This window comes from Geotrypetes seraphini, chromosome 6 (genome assembly GCF_902459505.1).
Source record: "Geotrypetes seraphini chromosome 6, aGeoSer1.1, whole genome shotgun sequence".
In the NCBI taxonomy this organism is placed as follows: domain Eukaryota; kingdom Metazoa; phylum Chordata; class Amphibia; order Gymnophiona; family Dermophiidae; genus Geotrypetes; species Geotrypetes seraphini.
In genome coordinates, this window is record NC_047089.1 from 6166832 (window position 1) to 6181248 (window position 14417).

At 43.1% G+C, this 14417-nt stretch overlaps 2 protein-coding genes across 4 annotated transcripts in view; one reads left to right on the forward strand and one right to left on the reverse strand.

Moving 5' to 3' along the window:
• The window catches only part of LOC117362166 (leucine-rich repeat-containing protein 51-like), a 108847-nt gene extending 94728 nt beyond the window's left edge, over nucleotides 1–14119 (forward strand). The window contains exons 7-8 of one of the 3 annotated variants that reach the window (XM_033948093.1): nucleotides 4359–4435; nucleotides 4760–5496. In XM_033948093.1, coding sequence (XP_033803984.1) covers nucleotides 4359–4391 — 33 coding nt within the window. In that variant the 3' untranslated portion in view covers nucleotides 4392–4435; nucleotides 4760–5496. Of the gene's footprint in view, nucleotides 1–4358; nucleotides 5501–12581 lie in introns of those variants that run through there. The other 2 variants (XM_033948090.1, XM_033948092.1) reach the window with 2 other exon arrangements.
• Nucleotides 10213–14417, reverse strand: part of LAMTOR1 (late endosomal/lysosomal adaptor, MAPK and MTOR activator 1) — a 39648-nt gene continuing 35443 nt past the window's right edge. Inside the window, exon 5 of the mRNA XM_033948095.1 lies at nucleotides 10213–11233. Coding sequence (XP_033803986.1) covers nucleotides 11141–11233 — 93 coding nt within the window. The 3' untranslated portion in view covers nucleotides 10213–11140. The remainder of the gene's footprint in view (nucleotides 11234–14417) is intronic.

Genomic DNA, 14417 nt, shown 5'->3' on the forward strand with positions numbered 1-14417 from the left:
GGTGCTGCTGGACAGGGGGGGAGATAACAGGAAGGGAGGCCTACTGCTGGACAGGGGGAGCAGGGAAGAGGTGCTATTAGACAGTGGGGGGAGGAGGTAAAAGGAAGGGAGAAGGCCTATTGCTGGACAGAGGGAACAGGGAAGAGGTGCTGTTAGACAGTGGGGGGAGGAGGTAAAAGGAAGGGAGAAGGCCTATTGTTGGACAGGGGGAACAGGGAAGAGGTGCTGCTAGATGGGGGGAGGTAAAAGGAAGGGAGAAGGCCTGCTGGACAGGGGGGGAGCAGAGAAGAGGTGCTGTTAGACAGGGGGGGAGGTAAAAGGAAGGGAGAAGGCCTACTGCTGGACAGGGGGATCAGGGGGGGTAGAAGGAAGGGAGAAGTGCTGCTAGACAGGGGGGACATAAAAGGAAGGAAGAAGGGCTGCTGCTGGACAGGGGGAGCAAGGAAGGGGTGCTGCTGGACATGGGGGAGGTAAAAGGAAGGGAGAAGGGCTACTGCTGAACAGGGGGAGCAGGCAAGTGGTGGTGGTGGACAGCCGAGGAAAGAGACAGAAAGAAAGACAGACAGAAAGCAGCCAAGCAGAGAGAGAGAGAGAAAGACACACACACACATCTATTCTAGTACCCGTTAATGTAATGGGCTTAAATACTAGTACCTTATATTTGTGAAGTCATAGAGTTGTCTACTGCATCAAATGCAACCAAAATGTCAAACTGTAGCAGTATTGACAGTTTGGCCTATTTAAATAAGATTTAACCTTTGTCAGGTCTAACAACAAGGATTCTGTACTATGCTTGTCTAAAACCGTGTTGATAAGTACGAAAACTGTCCACCTTGTTTAAGATGTCTGACAGCTGTAAATTTGTGCAGAATTTTAACCATTTTGCTGGCCATGATATTCCCACCAATCTGATGTTTTCTGCTTTAGGTAGATCAATTCCCTTAGCCTTAGGTATAGGAGTAAGTGCAATAACAGATGGAGTTGTTGGATCTAGACCTTGTTTTAGGCTTAAATTAATGAAGTCTCAACCAGTTCAGAAACTCAGAGGGGATATGCGCTAACAGACGGACAGCTATCTAGACAGCAGTATTTTTTGAGTCTCTATAGCTGGAGTGACAATAGAGCCGGAATTGCTACCTCTAGATTAACATTTGACGCATCTAATTCTGTGTCTTTCTCGCTAAACTTTCTACATCTGGTTGTCATATTGTAGAGTTGACAAGAGCAAATTAATATTCTTGAAAAGGCATGTTGTGGAGTTCCTTGACTGATTAATCAGATTGTCATAATTTTTTTTGCTTCAGCTACTGCTTGCTTTGCTTCTCCATCTTGTCTAACATTCCTGGTTCTGATGTTTCCTCCAAGTTCTCACTCGCCTCCTTACCTTTGCTTGCAATGCTAATAATGATCCTGAACTCTTTGGATTATTTTTCTGTTTCAATTTAACAACCTTAACTAGAACAATCTGTCTGTCTCAAATAGACCATAAACTTTGATCAGTGTTTGTGTACATCTGGTGGCACTATAGAAATGAATAGGGAATGGTATCCTGTAAGCAGTCAGGTTGCTGTGGGTAGCAATTGCAATCTATCCTTATTGAGGTAGATCAGAATCGGGTGGCAGACGGGATGGGCTGATAGTTAGTTCGAGCTCAGAACGGTTTTTTAGGTTAAACATGCATAATATGCACTTAACAGGTTATCATTTGACTTAGTTACAGTACAATTATCTCCCAAATTACTACTTAATTTGTTTGGTACTGAATCTGCTTTTATGAAGAGATTTATTCGGCACAAAAAAGGAACCTGCTGTAATTGACAGTTCAACAGGAAATGCTAGTAAAAATTGCAAATATAACCACAGTCCTACATTTCTCTAATCAACCACTTTCTTCAACGGTGAACATTCATAGCAAGCAGCTTCCTGGTTTATTGTGTGCATGTCTTTTCCAGCCAACTATTAGAGGAAGCAGGCAGAGGCATAAGCAGTGTCTTCCAACAGGCTTACTCAAGTTCAGCCTTCAAACAGGACAGACTTTCAGGATATCTAATAAATTCAAATATTTCTCAGGCATCTTCAGTAAAGAGAGCCTGCTTGAAATCCTCTAGGAGCAGCAGGCTATAGCCTAAAACCTCACAGTCTTAATTTCAGCCACTACAATGTAGCAACATTTTCCATCTCGGAGGGACTCATTCATCCTTTCTACCTGCTTGATCTAAAGCTTCAGCTCTGCTGTCTGTCTCCACATCAGTGCATATCAATGTTTGTGCGACTGCAACCCCAGAAGTACACAACACCCCAGTGACATGTCTACATTTTGCTTCCTGCCTTTATACAGCACAGTGTGGTGGTCTATAACCTGCCTGGCTATATTGTCTGTGTTGGGTTTGAGTAAATTCCTAAAAGAAAAGTCCATAAGCCATATTAAGATGGACTCAGAAATCACCAGTTTATTGCATAAAATCTGTTTTACATAAGAACATAAGCAATGCCTCCACTGGGTCAGACCTGAGTTCCATCGTGCCCAGCAGTCCGCTCACGCAGCGGCCCCAACAGGTCCAGGACCTGTTCAGTAGCCCTCTATCTATATCCCTCTATCCCTTTTCCAGCAGGAAATTGTCCAATCCTTTCTTGAACTCCAGTACCGTACTCTGCCCTATTACGCCCTCTGGAAGCGCATTCCAGGTGTCCACCACATGCCGGGTAAAGAAAAACTTCCTAGCATTCGTTTTGAATCTGTCCCCTTCCAACTTTTCCGAATGCCCTCTTGTTCTTTTGTTTTGAAAGTTTGAAGAATCTGTCCCTCTACTCTCTCTCTCTATGGCAGTGGTCTCAAATTCAAACCCTTTGCAGGGCCACATTTTGGATTTGTAGGTACTTGGAAGGCCTCAGAAAAAAAATAGTTAATGTCTCATTAAAGAAATGACAATTTTGCATGAGGTAAAACTCTTTAGTTTATAAATCCTTCCTTTTGGCTAAGCCTTAATAATAATATTGTAATTTATAGCTAAAGAGACATATGATCAAGAAACTTTTATTTTACTTTTGTGATTATGATAAACATACCGAGGGCCTCAAAATAGTACCAGGTGGGCCGCGAGTTTGAGACCACTGCTCTATGCCCTTCATGATCTTGTAGGTCTCTATCATGTCTCCTCTGAGTCTCCGCTTTCCCAGGGAGAAGAGCCCCAGTCTCTCCAATCTTTCAGTATATGAAAGGTTTTCCATGCCCTTAATCATTCGTGTCTCTCTCCTCTGGACCCTCTCAAGTATTGCCATATCCTTCTTAAGGTATGGTGATCAATACTGTATTGCCAGGGATCTTGCCAGGTACTTGTGAGCCATGATTGGAAACCTTTGCTTTGTCCCACTATGGAAACGCCTATGCTCTTATGGTTAGAGCAGGGGTCTCAAAGTCCTTCCTTGAGGGCCATAATCCAGTTGGTTTTCAGGATTTCCCCAATGACTATGCATGAGATCTATGTGCATACACTGCTTTCAATGCATATTAATTGGGGAAATCCTGAAAATCCAACTAGATTGCGGCCCTCAAGGAGGGACTTTGAGATCCCTGGGTTAGAGCTTCTCCTTTTCTTATGTGACATGTGTGAGGCCTGGCCCCCTTTAATAGTCTAGCTAATTTACCTGGGTTTCACCGTTAGCAGAGCCAATATTTATAGCACATGATGGATTTCACAACCTTCTGCTGCAATAACCAATTCAATGTATTTGAACCCACTACCACCACTCATTTTTATAGCACTAGAAGACATGCAGTGTTAGATACAAAACACATAAGAGTTTTTAATCCAAAACAGCCAAAAAGTACAAATATGGGATTGGGAATAATTAAAACAAACAAGGATAGTGAATGGGTAAATAAGAGTTCAAAGCAGCCTCAACAAGCTGGGCTTTTATCCTAGATTTGAATAGAGCTAGAGACAGAGCAAGCTCAAGGAAATGGAGACTAGTTGGCAGTGGAAGATACAGATTAGAGAGGCTTACCAGCTGAATGGAGTAAGGAGAGAGAAGAGATACTGAGAGGAGCTGCATGTTGATTTTTATAGGCTTGGACCACCAGGGCAGCATCTCGGCCTACCAGCAAACTGGTCCTTACATTACAGTCTTATCCTAGTATGTGAAGGGAAGCTGTTCTTCCCCCCTTCTCCTTATGAACCAGTTAGTATATGTATTTGTTTTAATGGTTTTATTGAGATTAGTTTTTTTAGGTTGTATACTTTATGTTCTTATATTTTTATTGGTGTATTTTGCTTAGAAACACTTATTAAACGATTTGATCAAATACTAATAAACCTTGATCTTGCTCCATCGGACTATTTTCTGTTTCCAAACCTTAGAAAGAGTTTGAAAGGGCAACAATTTTCAAGTGATTCAGAGGTGGTTGCAGCAGTGGAGAAGTATTTCAGTGTGCAGAGTGAGTATTTTTTGGGAAGGATTACAGAAACTTCAGACAAGATGTGCCAACTATGTTGAACTTAGGGGTGAATATGCAGAATAACTTGCAAGTTTTAAGTCATTCCCTTCTTGGTTGGGCTGACAACCTTTCAGGACAGAAGTAAATACTTTTTCTATAACGTATTCTAATTCCCGTTGCTCACTTGCTTCTTGTCCTTCCTATATTATGAAAATAGTCCCCACCAGCTGCAATCTGCAACTGGTCCCAACGCTTCTGTTAAGGCCTGGGGATGTGCATTTCTAAACCAAGAGAACCATTCTGTCTCTTATGTTTTTCTTGCAGGAGGGCCCTATTTCTGCTCTCTCAAGCACGAGACCCAGAGGGGCCACAACAATTAAGCTTGGCCTACATCTTGCATAATGTACAAAGTGTACCTAACAATATACAGTAACAGTATCCCAATGCAAGCTGACCTAAAAAACATCTGTGTCAATGATTCAGCTATCTGACTTAGCAACTATGTGCAATTGATACAAGACCCCTTTTTTAACAGTGACAAACTAGTGATATTTTGGTCCAAATATTTTTTGTGTTCAATGGATCCTTGCCATGTGTCACAAAACCATTGTAACAATGCTGATCTTGTTATGCCTCGTGTCGGTGTTCACCTGTGTGTTTTGTAAATACATATATACTAAATTTTGCTGCACCTAATACAAGACCATTGTTATAACGTGGCAATTTGAAACACCATACCTGTCTGTGCATATATACTCCACCTGAGTATGCCAATAGATGCAGTACATATAGGTCTTAGCGTGCAGATAAAAAGAACGTGGAACTGCTCCAACGCTGACAGGGATTTAATGGGCATCAGAGCAGCTGCTACTGCAGCTTTGTTGAGGGAGCCCTAAGTTTGTACTTGAGCCAATGACGTTAACTGACTTACCTAAGGCCACAAAGAGTCACTGAAGAAAATATTTCTTCACTCAACATGTAAATAAACACCATCAAGCCCAGTATCCTGTTTCCAAGAGTGGCCAACCCAGGTCCCAAGTACCTGGCAGAAATCCAAAAAGTAGCAACATTCCAGAGCTGAGATTGTGATATCATAATGCCTCATTCCACCAATGCCCAAGAGCCAGCCTCAGCAGTGATGTCACAATGGCTTCATTGTCCTATACGTGGCTCACATAAGAATTGCTATACTAGGACAGACCGAAGGTCCATGAAGCCCAGCATCCTGTTTCCAAGAGTGGCCAATCCAGATATCAAGTACCTGGCAGAAACCCACATAGTAGCAACTTTCCATGCTACTGATCCAAGTGGCTTCCCCCACATCTGCTCAATAGCAGACAATGGACTTTTCCTCCAAGAACTTGTCCAAACCTTTCTTTAACCAACTATGCTAACTGCTGTAACCACATCCTCTGGCCAAAATGGGACAATTCATCTTGGTCGTTTCAGCATGGCTGCAATGAAAGGACCGTGATGAATCATCCTCTTCCATCGCTGCAGACACAGGAGCAGGCAGATCACAGACAGGTGAAGCAAAGAACTTTGGGGAGGTGTAGGGTGGCATCACCCAACAGGTGCTGGATCACGAATTGTTCCCTTCTGGGAGAGATGCCAGTGGATCGAGGAGAAGGGTAAAGATTCCTGCACTGCTGCAGCTCTTCATGGCTATTTTATCGCAGTACCACAATTCAGCACAGAACTGGCCATGCTGAATCGTCCTAGACCCTCCTTTGGCAATGATCTCCAGAGCTTAACTATTCTTTGAGTTACATAGTAAATGACGGCAGATAAAGACTCAAATGGTCCATCCAGTCTGCCCAACTGTACACGCCATAAAAAAATATTTCCTCCTATTTGCTTTAAAAGTATTTCCATATACAGTAATTCATTGTGTCCCTGGGTTTTTGTACTTCTTGAAAGGGTAAAAAATTAATTCACTTTTACCCATTCTATACTACTCAGGATTTTGTAGACTTCAATCACATCCCTCCCTCAACTGCCTCTTTTCCAAGCTGAAGAGCTACAACCTCTTTAGTCTTTCCTCTTACGAGAGGAGTTCCATCTCCTTATCATTTTGGTCGCTCTTCTTTGAACATCTTCCAAGTCTGCTAACTCCTTTCTAAAATATGGTGAGCAGTAGTCAAGCTGAGTACACTCTATGGAACAATACAGAGGTATTATAATATTCCTGGTCTTATTTACCATCCTCTATAATAAAACCCTAAGCGCGCATGCGCACTTAGGACAGCGTGTTCCCCGACAGCATGATGTGTCCCTCCATGCCGAATTCCATTTTCAAACACCAGCAACTCCCCCCTCCTGCCCTCACTCACCAGCCGCTGCTCTTCTTCAAAGCAGCCTGCTGAGGTTCACCGGCCGGCTATAGCGAACCTTGGAGGCCGCTCTCCACCTCAGTAGCACGTTCCCTCTGACGCGATTGCATCAGAGGGAACGTGCTGAGGTGGAGAGCAGCCTGCGAGGTTCGCTACAGCCAGCCGGTGAACCTCAGCAGGCTGCTTTGAAGAGGAGCAGCAGCAGTGGTTTGTGCCAGTGGGCCAGAAGACACCAGGAAGCTAGGATGGAGGAAGGGTAGAACAGGCATGGCACAACAGGGGGCATGGAGGAGAAGGAAAGGTCTGCTTTGGGGGGAGGGGTGTTCTGGGGTGCAGACAGCAATCATGCTTTGTTCTGGAAGGGGGAAACAAAAGGGGGCCACGGAGCAGGCAGGCACTGCACAATGGGGTAGGGGGAGAGGAAAAGGAAAAGGGGGCTGCTTTGGGGGGAAGGCTATGCTGACAGCAATCATGCTTTGCTCTGGGGGGGGGGGAAACAGAAGGGCCACGGAGAGACAGGCAGGCATGGCGCAACAGAGAAATACAGGCAGGTAGGGAGACAGAAAGAAAGACAGGGGGCCAGGGAGAGACGCAGACAGTAAGAATGACAAACAGACAGCGTCCAAGGAGAGAGAGACAAAGAAAACAAACAAACAAAACAGACATCTACTCTAGCACCCGTTAATTTAACGGGCTTAAACTGCTTTTACACCTAAGCAGCATTGGGACCAACCGCAACTACCAAGAGCCCATAGACCAGATCATGACAGGAGTGTGAGCTCCACACCTCCTGCAGTCCGCTAGGAAGATCAACTGCTTTAACACCTAAGTAGCAGCAAGACCAGCTGCCTATAATAGGAGCCCTTGCCCCGATCCAGCCAGGCATGTGAGCTCCTCCCCCTATATCCCGTTTAAGAGATCAATCTACCTGCTTTAAATATCAGCAGCAGTAGAAAAACAACTGCTTTTACATACAAGGAGCAGCGAGACCTACCACAACCACCAAGAGCCCACAGACCCGATCCTGCCAGAGTGTGAACTCCTCCCCCTGCAGTCCATTGGAGAGATCAATCTGCCTGCTTTTAAATATCAGCAGCAGTGGAGATCAACTGCTTTTACACCTAAGCAGCAACGAGACCAGCCACAACCACCGAGAGCACACAGACCCGATACTACCAAGAGTGTTAACTCTTCCCCCCCTGCAATCCGCTAAGAAGATCGACTGTTGGCTCCGGGCGGCTTTCCCGCAGAGGAGAGAATCCTGCATTCACCGTGGGCCTCATCTGGGGCAGCCTCCTTGGAGCGGCTGGGGCACGGGCAGTGTGTCTGGGAGGGAATGCATGGATGGGAGAACATCTCAGGGGAGGAGACATAGGCATCCTGGGACTGTCGGCCAAGTCTCTTCCCTGAAGAAGCCCTTTCTGGAAACTTCAATCGCTCCTCCTAAACTTACTTGCTCCACTTCATCACTTCATCATGCTTCTATTCCTTTCTCTCCTCTCTTCTACCTTCCAAAGTATTTAGATCAATGCTGTCTTGTTAAAATGTTTATTTTATTTTTATTTTTCCTCTAACTCTACTTTTCACTTCTCTATTACCCTCCAGGTACTTTAGTTAGATTGTGAGCCTTCGGGACAGTAAGGGAATTTTTCAAGTACCTTTCTTATTTCTAATCTTAATGTATATTTTCTGTAAACCGCTTAGAACCTAACGGATGTAGCGGTATATAAGAAATAAATTACATTACATTAAACACTAGTCTCATAATAATTCCTAGCATCCTGTTTGGGTTTTTTGCTGTTTCTGCACACTGGGCAAACGATTTCAGCATAATGTCTTTAAATGACACCCAGATCTTTAACTTGTATTATTCTTCCTGTTGCAGCAATATATTTTACCTATACCTACACAGTTGAAGGACTGATTTACAACAAATCAAGAACAGAACATCTGGAATTACATTAGCAAATATATTTAAATCAACATAGTTGAGATATAACATTTTTGGAAAAGAAAGGGAGTTGGTTCCATAGCTCAGCTATATGGCATTGAGATTTCAGATTTTTAAACTTTGGGCAATGCAATAAATAGAGATCACGAATATTATATCTCAAAGACAGCCCTTGCAATGGAACCACTAGATCTAATAAATACATTGTGGCTTCTCCACAGAAGATTTTAAAAATTATCACACAAATTTTAAATTGCAAATGGGCAGCTACCGGAAGCCAATTTAGTTTGGAATACTGATGTTTTAAGACTGTCATATTTAGCAAGGCCAAAAAAATTAGTCTAACAGCTGCATTTTGTACCAGCTATAATTGATAGATCAAAGAATTTGAACAAATTATCAAAACTAAATTACAATAATGAAGTTTAGATAGCATTAATGATTGTATTAAAATCTGGAATGGTTCCAGGCACTGTTCCCTTTAAGCTAAGTGGGAGTCCTCCAACTTAATTGTATCAGTAGGAGGTAATGCTTCAATATTGTGTTTTCAATCACCAGGAAGAGGCATGTTCCCTAGAGTCTGACAGAGCTTGCTCGTCTCTCACTACTGAAAATGTGATAGTGAAACAGCACCCCCCAGTGGCAGAACTGGAGGTGGAGGACTTCTGCTCAGCTTAGAGCAGGCGTGTCAAAGTCCCTCCTCAAGGGCCATAATCCAGTTGGGTTTTCAGGATTTCCCCAATGAATATGCATGAGATCTATTTGCATGCAATGCTTTCATTGTATGCTAATAGATCTCATGCATATATTCATTGGGGAAATCCTGAAAACCCAAGTGTATTTTGGCCCTCGAGGAGGGACTTGACACCCCTGGCTTAGAGGGAACAGTGGTTCCAGCACAAAGAATTTTCTAATAGTTCTCAGTTTCTTCATTGTAACAGTAGCTTGTACATGCCTGTGTATAGTTAGTAAATGATCAATTTCAACCCCCAGCATTCTGGAATGAAGATCCAGGTAAAGTGATCTGTAAGTTATTTCAGCTAAAGCTATGAGAATTGATTAACTAGACAACTGCTCCCCAATTAAAGGCACATAACGGTTAACATCAGTTGACAAAAAGACCCTGCCCTGTGGTTCAGCCACATACAGCTGACCTGTCTGTGAGAATAAGGACAATCCCAACAGTGCTAAACTCAGGGCCCAGTATAGCTGAAGGTGCTGTTCTTTCTGGAAAGAAATGTGGACAGGTCAAATGAAGGAAGGGAAACAGGACAGCCAAGGCAGTGCTACAAGTCCACATATATTTGCTAGGGCATGGGGAATGTTTTAAGAAGTGAGGGGAGACAGGCTGCCCCTACAGGGTCTCTGTAATGATGATACACCACAAGAGAAATGGCCATACCACCAAAAAAACCCATAGAAGGCTCATAGCTTTGTTGATTAAAAATAAAATTCAAAATGGACTCCATAAAAAGCACACAGTAAAAAAAAAATAAACATTGATTAATATATTTATGTACTGTGTCAGGAAAAAAAAATTAAAGCCAACCCTTTGAACGTGTAAAAATGCAGGTTCTTAGAAAGTACAAACTGGTAACTATTTAATAATCTCACATTTACACACCAACAGTGCTCTCACGGCAGGTCAAAAACTTTAAATTTCATGTTAGCAAGCTATCACCCACTGATAAACAACCTCTCTTTTACAAATTAGTGCTTTGGGTCACGATGATTTCCGCTTGATAGGACAATTCCTTACACATCAAACCAAATTAAGGATGGGCTAAAGTGATTCAGGATTGCAGGTCACTGCTGCTTCCTGCTCGTCTCCCCTTGTTCAACCTCATGCAAACTGTTTTACATTTAAAACTGTCAAAGAGAACTGCATCACCAGATCGCAGCCCTCCTGTAAGTATCGCACAGTATCATGCCTGTTTTGAACAAATAAATGTGAATGCAGAAAATTATGCTGCAAAGTTATTACGTTGTGCTACCCTGTTATATGATGGCTGTATGAAACCAGCTACTCTCTCTCTTGAAAAGGAAAGGCAACTGACTCACTAAGGAAAAAAAAAAAGCTGCATCCATACATGGTGGATTGTGTCCTACAGGAGGGTAAACCAGAGTTTGTATTAGCAGTCCTATATTAAAATACTGCATCTGCCTGATCAGAGAGGAGGCAAACATCCATTCTGTCCTCCGAGGGTCGCTTTAACACCCGACTGACACTGCTGCTGAGGATGCCTCTCGGGACAGGTCCAGTTATAAACAGCAGCAGGTTCAAATCACAGAGCTAGTTGTCATGTTTGTGATTAGTGACAAATTCTAGTATCTGTACAAGCTCCCAAATGATTAGGTACCATCTGGAAGAAAAAGAAGGGAGAAGGGAAGGACATGGGGAAGAGGAAATGTGGGGTGGGGTCATGGAATTCCAAACTGTACAACCAAATCTTCTTTTGCATCCACTCGAATCTGAGAAAGTGCACTGAAGGCGTAAGCAGCTATCTTTGAAACCTGAAAGGATGAGAAATAAATGGTATTAGAGAATGAACAAGAAAGCACTAATAACATGTCCCCAGGATCTAGCTCTGTCCTCAAGGCACATTTAGCCTCTGCTGTTCAGTCTCCAAGTGTATTCATTGGCCTTGCTAAAGAGCCTCCAGGACACTGCCCTGCGGAACTAGTAAATCTCATATTACAGAAACAGAGCATCAGAATCTGGACCTTGGTTATAAATATACAAACTATAAGCAGACCTTCCCCAATAAACGTAAAAAAAAAAAAAAAGATATACTGACTTTGGAACTGGGCCAGATAGATTGGACTGAAGGTTTCAGAGAAATGAGCCTCCTCTAAAAACAAAACTATACCCAGAACATTTCTCTGGGAAAATCTTGGGATATTTCTTTTAGCTGATGATTACAAGTACAGTGGTACCTTGGTTTACGAGCATAATTCGTACCAGAAGCATGCTCTTAAACCAAAACACTTGTATATCAAAGCAACTTTTCCCATAAGAGTTAGTGTAAACTTGAACAATTCATTCCACATCCCCAAAAACTTAATTACCATTAGGGACGCCTCCACCGCTGCCTCTGCCACAGACCCATCCACGCGGCTCCTCCTCCTCTCACTGCGAGTGGTGCTGGCTAAGCAAATGCCGCAGCCACTGCCACAGAGCCCGACTGGACACTGTTGGCTCTGCCGCTCCCGGACTCTGTACACCCCCCCCCCCCCGGATGCCACTACCCCCTCTGCTGGGACTCTCAAGTGCTGGCTCACTCCTGCCGGACGCACCCCGACTCCCATGCTCCACCCAAGACCACTGGCGCTGCTATCGCCTCTTCCCCCCCCCTGACTGGCCCTATCCTTACCCCTGCACCGCCGGTGATAAAAGTGCCTGCTGCCGGTCTGCTGCTGAGCTCAGGCCTTCTGGATCTCACCCTCTCTGAGATTCTCATGAGATCTCGAGTCTCATGAGAATATCGGTGAGGATGAGATCCAGAAGGCCTTGAGCATGAGCAATACTGTTGGTTCCCGCGGTTGGGTTGGGTCGGGTGGGGGCTCGCAAATCGAGTCAATGCTCGGTTTACGAGTCAAAAGTTTGCTGAGTGTTTTGCTCGTCTTACAAAACACTCGCAAACCAAGGTTTGACTGTACTACCTTTAGGTAAGTTTAGAAGCTTGTATTGAACTATGTATCCTTATGTGTCTGTTTGCTCTATTGCATGTGTGTGTGCTCTTGTAAACCGCCAAGAACTTTGGATTGTGCAATGTATAAGCGTAACATAAATAAAACTAGAAATGCAAATATGAAACTGAAACCCAGAGAAATAAAAACAAATGCATTTGCTCCTCTACAGTGTAATATAACAGTGAAAAGCAAATACTTCCCATAAAAGAACATGCAGGAAAATGTCTACAAGATCCTGGGAGTCTTCACTTCTGAAGCAATACCTCCTTTCAATCAAGTCTTCTACTTACCAAAAACCCCAGAAATACCTACTGAAACAAATCAAGGGGATAATCCTCTAATGAAGCAATTCTTGAAAACTCTGCGGTTCAAATTGACTCTAGATGCACGATGCAAGACTTAAATGTGGTTATGAGAATGTTTTTCCGCTTTTCACAGTCTTTATTTTATGGTCAAAGAGTATGGATATTTCCTGACGTTGCCAAAATAACTCAAGAACGAAGAAAACATTTTGTTAACATAAGACAAGAAGTAAAAAATTTGGGAGCTAGCTTTTAAGTTACCCCTGCAAACGCTTGATCAGATATACAGGGATAAAAGGACACCAAGACCGTACGTCACAATGTGGGCAGTTTATAATTTGTAAGATGGTTAATGACTGACTCACACTAAGTCTTTTCATTATGTTAATATTTCTATTTAGATCTCCTTTTTCTTTTCTTGATTCTCCACAGCATAATTTATGGTCTAAGGGAGAGTATCAATATGTTTGACTACTTAATTTTTTCTCTCTTTAACTGTATTTCTGTTAACAAGTGGATTTATTTGAAAATGCACAAATACTAAGTCACGAGAGAAACTGCAGCTCCAGCAACAAAGCAGACTGGATCCTTCCCCCAGGTCAGAAATGTAACATGATCGGAACGAAAACTAGAGAAGCCTCTTGACTTCTCTTTCATTTAACCTCTCAATAAATGCCAAAATTAGCAAACTTGAATCCTGAAAATCAGAGAGAGAAAAATGAAAGAAAGAGAATGAGCATACAGTACACACTGGATTTCTCTTCTCTGCTGATCATACGCACAGCAGGCCTTCTCAGACTTCCTAAGTGAAATGCGTTAAGTTTGGGATCCATTCTATACAGCAACAGATCAAAGCCAGAGGCAAGGAAAACAGTGAAACGGATCATCAGTATCATCTACAAAGGGGAAGAGAGAGGAAAGAGGCAGAAAACAAAGGTGCAGCAGCAGGAAATGAGAAAGATTTAGGTTCTATTTCCAGCAGGAGCTGAGGATAGTGCACATGTAGTGACTGCAACCAGAGAACATCACCACCTACTCGGGTAAACCAGAGTCCATGTGTGAATCCACAGCTCTCATGCAGAGGGCTTAGGATGCACTAACCCTCCTCTGCAGCCAAAAAACTTAACCTCGTTTATATCATTTTTATTCATTTTACAACTTACATCAAGTGTATCAAGAAATACCATTTGAATTGAAATTATTATCAACTGACATTCATGAAAGTTAACCTCCCCACCATCCCTATCACATCAAAAATATTCATTTATATTATACAATATTCATTCTATATCAAAAAATCATCCCTCCCACCCATCCCTATCCCCTCATTTCAATCATCTTATGAAGGGAAAATGTTTACTCATTACAAAAGTCTGTTAATGGTCCCCAAACATCTCAAAAATTACCAAAATATCCTCTTTGTGTGGCTGACGTTCTTTATCCCAGGACAAGCAGGCAGCATATTCTTAACACATGGGTGACGTCACCGACGGAGCCCTCGGTACGGACCTTTTTAACTAGAAGTTTCTAGTTGGCCGCACCGCGCGTGCGCGAGTGCCTTCCCGCCCGACGGAGGAGTGCGTGGTCCCCAGTTTCTTCGTTTCCGCGGAGCGAAGAAGACGCGTGTGTTTTTTCAACGGCCGTTGAAACCACTTTTTGCCTTCCCGCTCGCGCTTTTTTCCATATTTTTTCTTCCTTTGCCT